At 41.4% G+C, this 14,866-nt stretch overlaps 1 protein-coding gene across 3 annotated transcripts in view; it reads left to right on the top strand.

Annotated features, from left to right (window-relative positions):
- FANCC (FA complementation group C) overlaps positions 1–14,866 on the top strand; it is a 141,195-nt gene that overhangs the window by 43,097 nt on the left and 83,232 nt on the right. For all 3 annotated transcript variants that reach the window (XM_060235454.1, XM_060235455.1, XM_060235453.1), the window contains exon 4: positions 3,917–4,011. In XM_060235454.1, the coding sequence (XP_060091437.1) occupies positions 3,917–4,011 (95 nt within the window). The remainder of the gene's footprint in view (positions 1–3,916; positions 4,012–14,866) is intronic.

The raw sequence follows: 14,866 nt of genomic DNA, 5'->3' as shown, positions 1-14,866 counted from the left end.
TGACCAGTCCTAGGAAGGATAGAAGGCTGAGTAACCTTGAGGCAGCTACCTGAACCTAGCTTCCACTGGGATCAAACTCAGGCCGTAAGCAGAGCTCAAGACTGCAGTACTGCAGCTTTAACACTGCACCACGGGACTCTATCTGAATCCAAATTAGCATTTTCCTTAGCCAATTTCATCATCAATTCCCCTGCTGCATCAGGATTATCAACCTGTCTTCTGATTGCTGCCTGAAGACAATTGATAAAATCTAAATAGGGCTCTTGTGGCTTTTGACAGACAGTTGCAACACAGAGCACAGCTTGTACTTCAATAGTACTGAACTGTCCATATCCATATAGTTGTTCAGCAGTATAAGTCCCATTGGAACCACGCCCTTGAGCATTAGCCAATATTACAATATTCACTGCCCCATACCACATACTGTCCAGGAGTTAACATTCCCACCATATTTTTCCAATCTTGAGGAATCACAGTGTATCCATTAGAGAGTCCTTTTAAAAGACTTTGCATATCGGTTCCCCCTATGCCCATGTCTCTGATAGCCTTTTGAATTTCATTCAAAACAGAGTGGGGCAACGCAGTATAGTTAACAACCTGTTGCCTATTCTCATTCTGTGCATATGTTACTGGGCATACCGATAAAAGGTTAGGCAACTCTTCCCCTGTCAACTGTTCAGGGCAAATAGACAACATCTCTGCCAATTCTGGAACATTTTCCAATTTAGCCTGATTGAGTTCCTTCTCCAAAACTTCACAGACCATGTGTCCCGGGGTGTTAGATAGTGGGCCCACGAGTGGATCTGTTGGCGGAGGAGGAAGAAGAGGAGGGGCAGGGGGCACAAGTTGGACACCAGTGGATTTTAGGGGACAATCTTTGGAGAGCTGACGTGTTAAAAATGGCATAAATTTCTCTACTGCATAACTGCATTTATGCCAGGCTTGAAGCAGTTCAACAGAAGCTTGAGGCTGTGTATGAAGGGTCTTCCCTATCTTCTCCTAGTCCCGAAGTTTAAGAGAACCTCCCTCTGGGTAACAGGGGCACTGTTTACTGATCTCTTTTAAGAGAGTCTTAAGTTGCCCAGAAGTCACGGACCCGCCGGACTTTTGGATGAGGAACCGCAGCTCCTCCAAATGTTTCTGCTGGGTTTGCAACTGTCCTCTTCGCTATCTCACATTACTTTTTATGACAAGCATGGCCTAGCCGCACAAAGTGCCATTTATGTCAGATCCAGCCCACATAACAGATGAGTTCGACACCCCTGGCTTAGAGGGAGTATTGCTCAGAAGGCTATATATTGAGTTGAGCTCCCTCTTTCTCCCTCGTTTGTTGACTGGTGAAGTGAGAGAGCAGCATGGAGCAGAGTTGATTCATTGCCTTGCTTTCTGTTTGTTTGATCTGTTCTCTGTTGCTGGGGTTTGGGATTAGGCTCTGGGCTCTGACTTTCAGCACAGGGGCTTATTTATTCTTTCTTCTCTCTCTCCCACCTGTCCTGCTAGTGATCTGCTCTGCTCTCTGCTATGGGAGTTTGGGAGTTTTCTGTAATCAGGAATCTGGGTCTGCTCTTTCTGTGTTCACACTGAGCACAGGGACTTAGCTACTGGGTGCTTTGCTTTTCTATCTCCCCTCCTGCTAGTGATGTCCTCTGCTCTCTACTGGGGGATGTGGGAGTTTTCTGGAACCAGAGATCTGGTCCTTTCCTCCAGCACTCAGGCTGAGCACAGGGACTTAGCTATTGGGTGGTTTTATATTCCTCCCCCACCATTAGCAATCAGAGTTTGCCTCCTGCAGAGGGACAATTTAGCAGTTAGAGAAAGGTATAAACACCCTTCACATACTTTGGGGAACCACCTCAAAAATAATAATTGTAACACTGCCTGGCCTAAAAAGAACACACAAAATGGATGCCAGTCAGAGACAAGCCTGGGAAAATGTTTTTGAAGGTGGGTCAAAAATGGCTAACAACTCTCTCCACACCCTGAAGACAGGAACAATGGGTCTCTCAAGATAGGTTATCTCACCTTGGACTATTCTCATCAAAAGTCAGCTTCACTTTCCGCTCACCCCTTTTCGTAAGTATTCAAAACTTAATTCAATTAACTGAAACCTGATAGTTTTCCTGTCTGGTACTCAAATGGTAATCAAGAAACATTTACACTTTTAGTTCATCTCAGGTAAACTCATCAAGGTTTCACTCAGATCACTGTTCAGTCCCAGAAAAGCAATCAAGATGGAGAATCCCCGTTACCCCCACTCTCTTTATTTCCTTTAAAGCTAATTTACCCAATTAAATAGGAGACTGCCTCTTTGGGAAACACTCCCCCACTGCTAGTGATCTCCTCTGCTCTCTGTTGTGGGGGTGTGGGAGTTTTCTGGAACAAGGGACTTAGCTATTGAGTGCTTTTATATCCCTCCTCCCCTTGCTAGTGATCTTATCTGCTGTCTGCCATTGAGGTTTGGGAGGTTTCTGGAACCAGGGATTGGATGGGCATCTTATTCCTGCACTCGCACCAAGCTTTAGCTATTGGGTACCTTTATTGTCTTCTCCTGCTGACCTGCAAGTGATCTCATTTGCTATCTGCTATATGCCATTGGGGTGTGGGAGATTTTTAAAATCAAATCACATTGGCATCTTGTTCCTGTATTCATGCTGAACACAGGGACTTAGCTATTGGATGCCTTTATATTCCTCCTCCGCCCTCCCCCCTTTCCTGCTAATGATTTTGCCTGCTGTCTACTCTCAAGGTTTGGGAGATTTATTTGATCAGATTAGAGGTTTCTTTTGGGATCCCCTATCAAAATTTTACTTTCCATCTGTTCTTTGGGCACTGGCTGCACATTTCTGCTAGGGTATGTGTGTGAGTGGATGGGTGTGCTCCAGATCCAGGTGCAGAGTCGAATACCCTCCTGTCTGTGGGTGTGCTCTGCACCTGTTTCCACCCTAGCAAGTGGTTTCCTTAGTTGAGTACCCAAATTCATTATACCCTCCCTGCTGTTGTGAGGATACTTTGGGGAACCCCTATCAAAAGTCTTGGGGTGCCTACCTTTCTGTCTCTCTTTTGGGTTCAGCCCTGGGTACCCCCACACTTTTGGGTTTCATAGAATCACAGAGTTGGAAGGGACCTCCAGGGTCATCTAGTCCAAACCCCTGCACAATGCAGGAAACTCACAAACATCTCCCCCTTCATAACAAGTAGGAAGGGCATCTTTTAAAGTATTAACTATACTTTGTAATGTTTTCCCCATGAATGTAACTTTAACTTATTGAAAATAGTAATGTGAAAGTGATTCCGTTGATATTTGTATATGATTTAGTGGCAACAACTTGCAAAACACTGTGCATCATTCATTCTGCTAGGAAAAACTGCATGGCTAGGAAAATTGTGAAATTTATTTTAGTTGAGCTTTCTACTTATCAAAAAATCACTGGTACAGTATCAGAATATAATGAGAGGTCTGAAATTCAGTTGGAAGGGCTGCCATTTACAGATTTGAAATCCTACTTGGGACTATTCAGTGGTTTTCTTAGAACTGTAGCTCTAATGTACTTGAAGTTGATAAAATAAGGTTTGGGGTTTTTTTTAATAAATTGATACTTTTATCTATACTTCAGTATATCAGTAAATAAGGGAAGAGTGGGAAAAGGAAACTAAAAATAGTTATAAACATTTTTAACTGCTTTTCTATTCAAGCATGCTAAACTGTGTATAATGGTAATGCTGCTTCTGGTTTATTGATATTAATTACTTTATGTGCTTAATGGAGTGACTTTGAAATTTCCTTATACAAAAAATTAAAAATAAAGGCTGACTTTGATCCTTTATTTATTAATATAAGTAAAAGATTGCTATTGCTATATGTGTACATTTCTGCTTTGATTTTTTAAAAAGTTGTTATTTGCTTTGCTATCTGTAGATGAATGCCAGAAGATTCTAATGTGGTGCTTATGTTGTCTGTACAGTGGTGAACCACAGAACCCTGTGGAATTGAAGGCCAACAGATGGATACAAGTAAGCAAATGAGTCCTCTCTCTGACTGCTTTAAATTAACTTGATTATTTAAAGGTGCAGCTTCTATAGCATAGAGACAGTGTGTCATTTTTAGAAACCACTCTAGAGACATTGTATGTTCACATTGTGCTGAAATATGTTCCACTTTAATTACAACACAATCTATGCTCTCATTTTAAACATTAAAAAGACGCAGTGTTTAAATTGGACTGATTTTAATATCTCTTAATACAGCAGAGTTTAAACTCTGGCAATTTCTACGGAACAACAAAGTCCACAATCAGCAAGCAAGTGAATGGTATAAAAGCAACTTTCAGTTAGGGGAAAAATAATGTAATCTGGAGGGATGCCATTGTTTGTTTTGAAACCAATTATGTATACTCTATAATTTTGCTCTTTTGTTTAATCTTTTTAGCCTTGGTAGAGTCTAATTGTATCCAAGTTTTATTCAGAGACAGTGAAAGAAAATATTTGTTTGCAGCTTTAAGGAATTTAGTTAGCTGTAAGTCAAATGAATCCACCATTGCTGAATGCTGTATATTCCAGAGAGTCTTTAATGTAGATTTTTTTGTTGCATTTTAAATACATCTTATGCACTTACTCAATTTATTCTAGCAAAATACTTAAACTCACGTGGAATATCATTTTCAGTATCTTTTGTGTTGTTGTTAGATGCAGGGTTCATTATTATATTTTTAGAAGATAGAAACATTTCCATATCAATGGGGAGGGACGGTGGCTCAGTGGTAGAGCATCTGCTTGGTAAGCAGAAGGTCCCAGGTTCAATCCCTGGCATCTCCAAAAAAGGGTTGTTCCATAGAAATTGCCAACTCTGCTGTATTAAGAGATATTAAAATCAGTGTGGAAAACCTCAGCTTGAGACCCTGGAGAGCCGCTGCCAGTCTGAGTAGACAATACTGACTTTGATGGACCAAGGGTCTGATTCAGTATAAGGCAGCTTCATATGTTCAACATAACCAGGACTATGTATTGAAAAGATAAACATGTCAAATGAATTTAGTAGGGTCTTTAGTAGCCTATAAAACTGTACTGATATTAATTCTGTAGAACTATTTACTTAACAGTGTAATAAGATACTTGTCTATTAAGTAGTTATTTTAATTTCATTGGTACCAGGACATCAAAAGTCCGGCAAGCTGGTTCCAGTTATTCCTAAAAAATACATAAATGGCTGAAGAATTAGTTTTTAACCTTTAAAATTGCTTGGAATTTCATGCTGTTGTTGGAGAACCTCTGTTGATATCTGAGTGCTATAGTAATACAGTTATAGTCTGACAGTAACTTTAGCAATAGGGACTTTTGTACTTGAATAATGCCGAAATGGCTGTTACACTATCATAACTCCATCAGATCTTTAGTCAATATTAGATAAATGGAAATTAGTATTGGTGAAAAGAGGACAAATGCATAATTACCACCACCACCACCCTGGTCATTGGGTTTCAGGAGTTTGTCAGGAGTTCTTGAGAGTGCCAATATTAGTGGACAAACTGCCCAAAAGATAGCTTGCCCGCTGCTATTGTTCTTCCCCTCCAATGTGCACATGCTGATCTTTAAGTCTTTAAGATTCTGCTTAACCTTGAAAATAGGCTAGAAATTGGCTAAATGGTGTGATGTGTGCTGTCACAATTGCAAAAAGATTTTAGTGGTTTTAAAAGCTCTACAGACCTATAATCCTGTTGATGCGCCAGTGTTTAGCGAGAGTGGTCTTTAGTGACGCAAAGAATGAAGGGTTGCACACAGCAGTGGTAAAACTACTATATACAATTTATTTACACCTCCATTCTCCAAACTGACAGAATTCTCCGCTGCAACACCACCATACACAACCCACACATAGTAAAGTGTCTCTGTACATTTATACAATTCATCTCCCCATGTGACCAATCAGCTTGCTGCTTAGTCATGCCGACATTGTCCAGGCTGATGCAATCTGGCAAGCAGCCACCTCCTGTCACCTAGATGATCTATCTGGCAGATCAGTTACTTTCACTTTCCCAGCATGTGCTTAGAAACTGTCATTGTCTTCCACAATACTGACACCTCTCCTCAGTTTCGTAGAGCACACAGCTGTAACATATTTTATCATTACACATGTTCTACAGTAACATTAATACACAGTTACATTTACATATTGCTTTCAGATATACAATCATTACCATTCATATTATTAATTCCTTTTATTATACTGCCTCTGTGATTCTGTGTTAGCACACACGTTTAGTTTTACACTTTATTTTTGTTCCAGTAGTTGCACTCTTATCAGTTTGGCAGTTTACTTACGTAGCCTCCCCCGGCTCATCCTTTTTCCCTTCTGGCCGCTCCGTGGGAGCACATACCGTATAGTTTGTATTATAGAAGCACATTCTTTTTACAGCTTTGAGCTCACCAGCACTCACATCATTCTTTGGTGCTTATGCATTAGTTTGACAACCTGAGTTTATTTATTGCAGTTACAATCCATTAGTTTTCAGTCAGACATTACTCTTCTCCATAGTCCAAATCTAACACACTATTATAGCATCTGGACTCTATACTGAGCACATGATTAACATCAGTGTCATAACCATACCGTTTAGGTGGTATTCCTTTGTTTTCTCTGGCAGACACTCTGACCTTAGGCGTTTTGCACCTTACATCTTCAGAGCTTTCCTGCTTTATACTGTCTAAACTGCCAGCTATTTCCTCTCTCTGTCTCAGTGAGGGAGTTTCTCTGTTTACATTCCTGTGCCACTCCTCACTCTGCAGAGATAGCTGTAACTCAACACTCTTAGGCATTTCATTGGCATGAATCCTATTCCAGCCTTCATCCTCACAAAATGAAGCTGTTCTGCTAAGCCTTATCATGTCTTTAGAGTCCACAAACCGATATGCTTTCATGCTATTCTGATAGCCTAAAAATAATAGCTTTCTGGCTCTGGCTCCCCCTTTCCGTCTCTTGTCTAGAGGAATATTAACCCATGCCTTAGACCCAAAGATTCTAAGGTAGTAAAGGTTTGGCTTTTTTCCATACAGAACTCTGTATGGTATATCATTCAGAGCCTGAGCCCATAATCTACTAGTAATAAAACATGCTGTTTTCAATGCCTCACCCCAATATGCTAATTTTAGTCCACTATCTGCCAGTAGGGCGTGGCACATGGTCTGTAGAGTGTCTCCGTGCCGCTCGGTGGTGCCATTTTCTGCTGGAGAGGAGACGTTTGCAACTCGGTGATTAATGCCTTCCTCTCTTAGCCAAGCCTCAAATTGCTTGCTCATAAATTCACCTCCCATATCACTTTGGAGAGCTGCTATTTTGCAGTTTAACTGCCTTTGTACTCTGTTTGCCCAGTACTGGAAAGTTGAAAACACATCACATTTTTTGCTTAATTGCATACACCCACGCAAAACGACTATAGTCGTCCACTATGATTAATCGGTATCTATTCTTTGATACACTGGGTGCATACGGCCCCACCACATCTGCATGAACTAATTGGAGGGGTCTCTCTGACACCCAGTCACTCTTTTTAGCTACGGGGAATGCCTTGGACTTCGCCTCTTTACATATATTACAGTCTAGGAAAACATTACATGCATCAACCTTTTCCCCTTGCAATATGGCAAATGTCTTATTGATGGTATTATAGCTTGCATGACTCAGACGTCTGTGCAACCTATGAATGCACCTGCTGTGGGGTTGCTTATTATACACTGTCTGTGCCCTTCCCACCGTCTGGTCTAATACATAAACATTTTCCTTCAATACACCCTTTGCCAATATTTTACCTGCTTTTAGTATCTTACAGCCATTAACATCAAAGGATACTGTGAATCCAGCTGCTGCTAATGTAGAGACGCTTAACAAGCTTGTCTCCAAAGCTGGCACACACAGCGCATTAGCAAAGGTATGCTTTAGTCCTCGAAAATGCATCGTGCCTTGGCAAAGCACGTCAGCCTCCCAGCCGTCTGCTAGGCTTACAGTTTTTAGACTTGCCGGCTTAGTGTCCTGCAACAGTTCCTCCTTGCAGCAAAACATCTGCGTTGCTCCAGAGTCTATTATCCATGGCACACTCTGTAGCCCTGAGCCAGTTCTCACCAGAGTTGCTTGCTGCGTCCTTGAAGACTGCCGGCCTCCCCTTTGCTGCGTACAACTCCTCCGCAAATGTCCAGCCTGCCTGCAGATGTAGCACTTTTTCTTCTTAACTTGCAAAGCGCTCTCCTCCGGCTCTGCCTGCCAGCTGGAAACGACTCCTCCAGGCTTCTGCTTACACTCCACCGGCTTCTCTCTCTGGTCACGGTCAGCCTGCTCTTTGCATTCCAGCTGCCTCTGGTCTTCAGCCAGGAGCTTTCCAGTTATGTACGGCAAAGTCAGTTTATCCATATCCTGGCCCTCAAATGCCATTACGAGCATGTCAAATCTCTCATGAAGAGAGCTGAGGATTAGGTACACTTTGTCCTGCTCTGGCGTTGTCTTCCCCCGCTGCTCTAACTCCTGGAAACACACAGACATACCGTCGAGGTGGTCCCTCATCGACTCCCTGGCCAGCATTTGTTTCCTGTATAGCTTTCGAGTTAGAGATATCAGCGAGCCTGCTGATTTCGGCACATACACAGCCTTGAGGGCTTCCCAAGCCTCCTTCGCGTTCTGGTGCCCTCGAACATGCACCAGCTGGTTGTCAGATACACTCAAAATGATTGTGGCAAGAGCCTTCTGGTCCTGGACGGTCTCTGCCGGTGTGGGATCCTCGGGAGGAGCAGACACACAGTCCCACAGCCCCTCTCGCTTCAGGAAATGCTCAAGCCTCAATGACCAAACATAGTTGGTGGTAGTTAGTTTATCCACCCGGCCAGTAGCTGCTGCTGTAGCCATCCTGCTCAGCCTCCAACGTTCAGCCACTGCTGGTTCTCTTCTCCAAGACAGCTTCTGGAGCACCTCAGCATCCTTCTTCACCACCTCTCTCAAAAGTTACGGGCGCAGCAGAAGCGTGCTGGGCCCATAACCCTGTTGATGCGCCAGTGTTTAGCGAAGGTGGTTTTAGTGACGCAGAGAATGAAGGCTTGCACACAGCAGTGGTAAAATTACTATATACAATTTATTTACACCTCCACTCTCCAAACCGACAGAATGCTCCGCTGCAACACCACCATACATAACCCACACATAGTAAAGTGTCTCTGTACATTTATACAATTCATCTCCCCAGGTGACCAGTCAGCTTGCTGCTGAGTCATGCTGACATTGTCCAGGCTGATGCAATCTGGCAAGCAGCCACCTCCTGTCACCTAGATGATCTATCTGGCAGATCAGTTACTTTCATTTTCCCAGCATGTGCTTAGAAACTGTCATTGTCTTCCACAATACTGACAAATCCAGGGTTTATTCATATTCCAGCCAGATGTAGTGAGGAAAGATTGAATATTCCATAAATTGCTAACCCATGAAATCAACCATGACCTGGTGAAACTACTATGTTAATGAAAGTGGTATCGTTTCCACATTAGTTGACATCTGGTTGACTGTGAATGAGTGTTTTGAAGCCATATAGCATGTGTCATGCTGTTGCAATATGGATTGTTGTCCAGAGAATCATAGTCTTTTAAAAAAAGACTAATTCAGAAATCTACAGTTAACTCTTGCATTTGTGTTGGAGAAGAGGCCAATTTTGTCTGACTTTAAATTGTATTATTTTCTTCCCTTTGATAGCTTTTTCTTTGAAGCAATACAGAACTAGAATAGATATGGAAATGTTCAGGTTTATTCTGCTTTGTTTGGGATTCAGTAAATCAGTATTTTTAAACTGGGGTCTATGAGGGTACTCCAGGTTGTCTGTAAGTCTTATAAGCAAACAGAGCTAGTCGCCCTCATTGAGTTAATGTTGGGCTTACAGTTTCCTCTCTGCTAGGCTGATGAACTAATTTACATTACACATCACATCACAAAACCTTTATTGGCATAACAAGACAACACCACGTGGATAACAGTAGAATCCATGGTCAAAAAGAACATCTCCTCCTAGAAGCACAGTAAAAGAATTTTGCTACAGATTCAATGGTTTCACTCGTTTGAGGCTAGTAATGAAAACGTCTTATGGTCCTCAGATCGACCCTCCAAGGGTTGCAAAAAGGTCTTTTAAAAAACAGCACGAAGATCGTCATAGAATTTACAATACAGAAGAACATGGTGATGGTGTTATAATGGAGATTTAAGAAAATTCCCTATTTAAATAGGCTGTGCCCATGTGGAATGAATGAGATCGAACCAATTCAGATAATCCGTCCTTGAAAATTAATGGATCCTATTGGTTTCCTGGTTGTTCTAGGGAATTTTGAGATCTTCTCCAGGAAATGTGTGGAAGCCCTTACACCTACATGGGATGGGCTTCCTGGGACCATAAACAAGGTAGCTTCTTGGCATCCTCTTACACTCCTTAGTAAGCTCCCAGTTCAATGTTTTACCAGGGAGTTGGAGAAAATGCAATAAATTGGGATACAACTAGACTAAACTAATGTTATTTGAAGTATCTGGCTGAATCAGACAGAGCACACAAATACAGCCCATTTGCAGGCCTATGAGGTGGCGGTAATGGCAGTGAAAAAGGCCTTTTTTCTTTGCCATTGCATGCGCTGAATCTTACCTAGTTCAGTTGTTTAAAGTATTTCGTCATTTGCTAAGTCCACCTAAATCCACCCTTTCAGTGATGTTAATTTTGCCCCAGGTGTCACATTTTTTGCAGAGTTCTTTGTCAGCAGAACACCTTTCATCCATTCCAACTTTGAGGCTTAGTGAGCAGATCCAGTTCTAAGGTGTTGGAAGCAGTTACTCATCATTTTTCTCTGCATAGATTGGTTTTTCTTATGGACGTTGACACAGTCTTTGGGAGTGCGACAGCCGTCACTTATACTTTTGACTCATGCCCATCCAAGCTTCTAAAATCATGCCAGAAAGAGGCATTGAAGCCATTGGTTAGAATTGTTAATGCCTTGTAACTGAGGAGATTCATCCTAGGACTTTGAAGGAGGCATTTATTAGACCCTGGCTTAAAAAGTTTTTTATTGGCTAAGAATAAAGGTGATAGTGTGGTGGTGGAGCAGTTACAAGAACTGTTGGATGACATATCTGTCCTTGACCCACTCTATTCCAGCTTCATATCTGGGTTTTGCAACCTAGACAGCTTGAGTTGCACTGGTGGATTATCTTTTTAAACAGTGGGATAGGTTTAGTCATTCCTGTTGATATTCTTAGATCTGTCAGTGCCCTTTCATCTGTTGACCATTTGTACAAATCTATTGAAATACAGAGTTTGCATTAAAGGAGTGGTGCTTTGGTGGGTTTGGTCTTTTTTTTTTTTGTCTGAGTTTTCATTGAAGGAGCAAAATCAACTGAGTGGGATTTGTCTTGTAGAGTGTTATAGGACACTATACTCATATATGTTTTGCAATATCTGCATGTGGCTGCTGAATGAGATAATCAGGAGCTTTGGATTGTGTATCATTTATCTGCAGATGATATTCAGCTTTATATTTCCGTAACTGAGCCTTGAGATGTGTCCACTGTGGCTCTGAACTGATGCTCTGTATCTTTGGTTATGTGCCTAAGGTGGAATAATCTAAAGTTGAATCCAGATAAGACAGAGGAGATGCCAGTTGGGAAGCAGATGTTTTAGACAAATGGGATCCTCTTGTCTTGGAGAGAGTAGATTTGGTGTTTGTAGATCAAGCTAAGGTATGCTCATAGAGCCAACCTTGCTGTTTTTAAAGTAGGCTGGAGGAATGGCCAGTAGTTCTTCTCTCATCTGAACCTGGTTCTTTCACCTGCCTTAGTCTGATGTGATCATGCTGATCCATATTCTTGTGACCTCCTGGGTGGATTACTGGAATGTGCTCTATATTGGGCTGCCTTTGAAGACCACCTGGAAACTACAACTGGTTCAGAATGCAGAGCCCAGATGGCAACATTTTTCACCCATCTTAAAACAGCTACATTGGCTGTTAGTTTATTTCTAAGTCTGATTTAAGGAGCTAGTTATGACCCTTAGAGCTGTTGACTCCATAGGACCCAGACATCTAAATCATTGGTTCCCAGCCTTTTTGGTATGGGAACCCACAAGTTCAGATTTTCTTGGTATGGTGTCCCGTTGATTTAATGTCATATGAATTGTGGACTATAGATTTTTGTCAGTCATCATTTTCATGCATTTTAACTGCATTTTTTTTTAAAAAAATGATTAATTGCTTCTCTTGTTTTATTTGGTCACATTTGCTCAGGAAAAACTCAATTGTTTTTGTAATGGTTTAGTTGTGCTTGGTTTTCTAATGTCACATCAGCATTGGTGGTTTCATGTTAGCATTAGCTAGCACCTTTGGTTTATCAGCTTCCAGACAAGTGCTAATGAAACCAAACTTTAAATAATATGTATATTTGCATTTTCAACCACTGATGCCTGTGCACATCTTTATGTCTGGTTTAGCAGCCAAATCTTTTGTCATCTTCTGAATCTGAGCAATGTTGACAGAGGCAGTTTCTTTTGGAAGAGTTTTGCATATCAAATGTTTATTATTAGCCACTTGTTATTCAGCTACCTGTTATGGTAAAGGTATTACATAGGCAGAGGTTTAAACAGACATTTTAAACAGAGATTTCTATTGGGAAATGCATTTGTTTACAAAAATCAAACACATTTTGTTCTGATTGTCAGCTCAGACCAGTACATCATATCCAGAAGTCCAAGGAGGAAAGGAAGATAACAATTGAACCATCCTTAACTGAGCTACACATGTTGCATTCCTGGCATGCAGTTGCAGCCTTGCTCACCACAGATTGCTGGTTGGCTGACTCACTTGTTATGCCCTGCTTCCTCCACCTCAGATTCAGCGTGCATTTGACTGGGCGCCAGGCAAGGAGGGGAAAGGAACAGCCACCATATGCCTACAGGCGTTGCAATCCATAAACTGGGAAACACTAATCTAAATGACTGTCTCCTTCCATATCTCCCTATGTGGCTGTTCCCCCACATAAGGTGGCCTGCCTGGCATCAACCAGCAGCAATTCCTTTTTTACTGTAGTTGCCACTGTGTGAAGGGGGCTCCATGCGGAGATGAGGGCAGGACCATGTGGTAGGACCATGTTGTTTTATTGTAGTAAAACTGCAGGCTGGGCTCCATGAACTTGAAAGTTAAGCATATGAAATTTAGATAGAATAGAATAGAATAAATTTAATTGTTCACTTAGTCCCTTTCCAGTCAGAGGTTTAAGTGCACTTATTTATCTTCTGCATTACTGCCTTTGTCTGTTAAAGGTGTTGCCATTGTTTGAACCATAACGAGGAGAGGTCACTGCAAGAAACTGACTACACTGAACCTACTGGTTACTGTGACCAAAATGACTGAACTCTCATTACATTTCTTATAATAAAGTCAGTTAAATCAATAATCACACATTACAAACAGACACACAAAAGGTAAAGTCCATTCTCTGAAAAAATTCCTTAGTGATGGTCCAGATTCCAGTGTGGACTTCAGTGATATGAAGTAAGTTACAATTTCTTGATTCCCATGAAAGATTTCATCCTAATGTGACAGGACAGCCGGTATTCCATTTCCTGTTTCAGTAAAATTTTCCTCAGACACAGGATTCAGAATAATTTCATAATGTCATTAAAAACATGATTTCTAAGCCAAGGCTCATACAGGACATAATGTCTCCATCTTCATTTTCTCACTGGCAAAATGCTCAGATGGCTCAAGGAATTTTTTCAGAGAATGAACTTTAAACATAAGACCATAAGAGAAGCCATGTTGGATCAGGCCAATGGCCCATCCAGTCCAACACTCTGTGTCACACAGTGGCCAAAAAAAAATTGTGTGTGTGTATACACACACACACACACACATACTGTGGCTAATAGCCACTGATGGACCTCTGCTCCATATTTTTATCCAATCTCCTCTTGAAGCTGGCTATTCTTGTAGCCGCCACCACCTTCTGTGGCATTGAATTCCACATGTTAATCACCTTTTTACCTTTTGTGTGTCTTTACCTTTTGTGTGTCTGTTTATAATGTATAATTATTGATTTACCTGTCTTTATTATAAGAAATGTAATGAGTGTATAGTAATTTTGGTCACATAACCAGTAGGTTCAGGGCAGCCAGTTGTTTGAACCATGTCAGTAGTAATAATAAACAGTCTCTTGAACGAGCGAAGATTGTTTTGTAAATACTACCAGAATGCATTTTGTCACTCTGCACAATACTTCCCTTTTACAAAGGAAACTTGTTAAGAGTCTATGAACAACATAAGTTCTAGATGTGGAAAAGGGGAACTCCAGTCTGTCACTGCTTCATTCATCCTGCCTCTTCCATTTCTACTGAGTCTCCTTTCCAGCTTACTTACCTGCCTCCCATGCCTTCCTTCCTTTGACACTGCCTTCCCCTGATTTGCTTGCTGCTACCACTCTCCCTCCTGCAAGCCCACCAAGCTGCTGCTTTCCTCTATCACTTATCCTCCTTGGTGCAACTGCCTTGTTTCACTATTACAGGGAGTGGCTGTAGTCACCTTCAACAATGCATGGGATGTTGCTATTCAAATTTGCATCAGGGAATTCATAATGTGGCATTGTAAGATATTATCCCCTACCCCTCAAGCTGGTGTTTGGGAGATATTTGAAAGTCTCACCTTTTTTGATTTTTCTTTTGCAAAGGTTGGATTTTTTCATATTTGTAGAAAAATCCTAGTTGTACACATCCACACCTCTGCTTTATTAAGCCATGCTGCCAGACCTCCCGACAATTTTATCTACAGAACAACCCTGTGACATATTTGTGACTTGCCCATATTTGTGAGAATTTGTGAC

The sequence above is a fragment of the Heteronotia binoei genome, chromosome 4, assembly GCF_032191835.1.
Source record: "Heteronotia binoei isolate CCM8104 ecotype False Entrance Well chromosome 4, APGP_CSIRO_Hbin_v1, whole genome shotgun sequence".
Lineage (NCBI taxonomy): Eukaryota > Metazoa > Chordata > Lepidosauria > Squamata > Gekkonidae > Heteronotia > Heteronotia binoei.
This window is presented reverse-complemented; position numbering and strand designations above follow the sequence as displayed.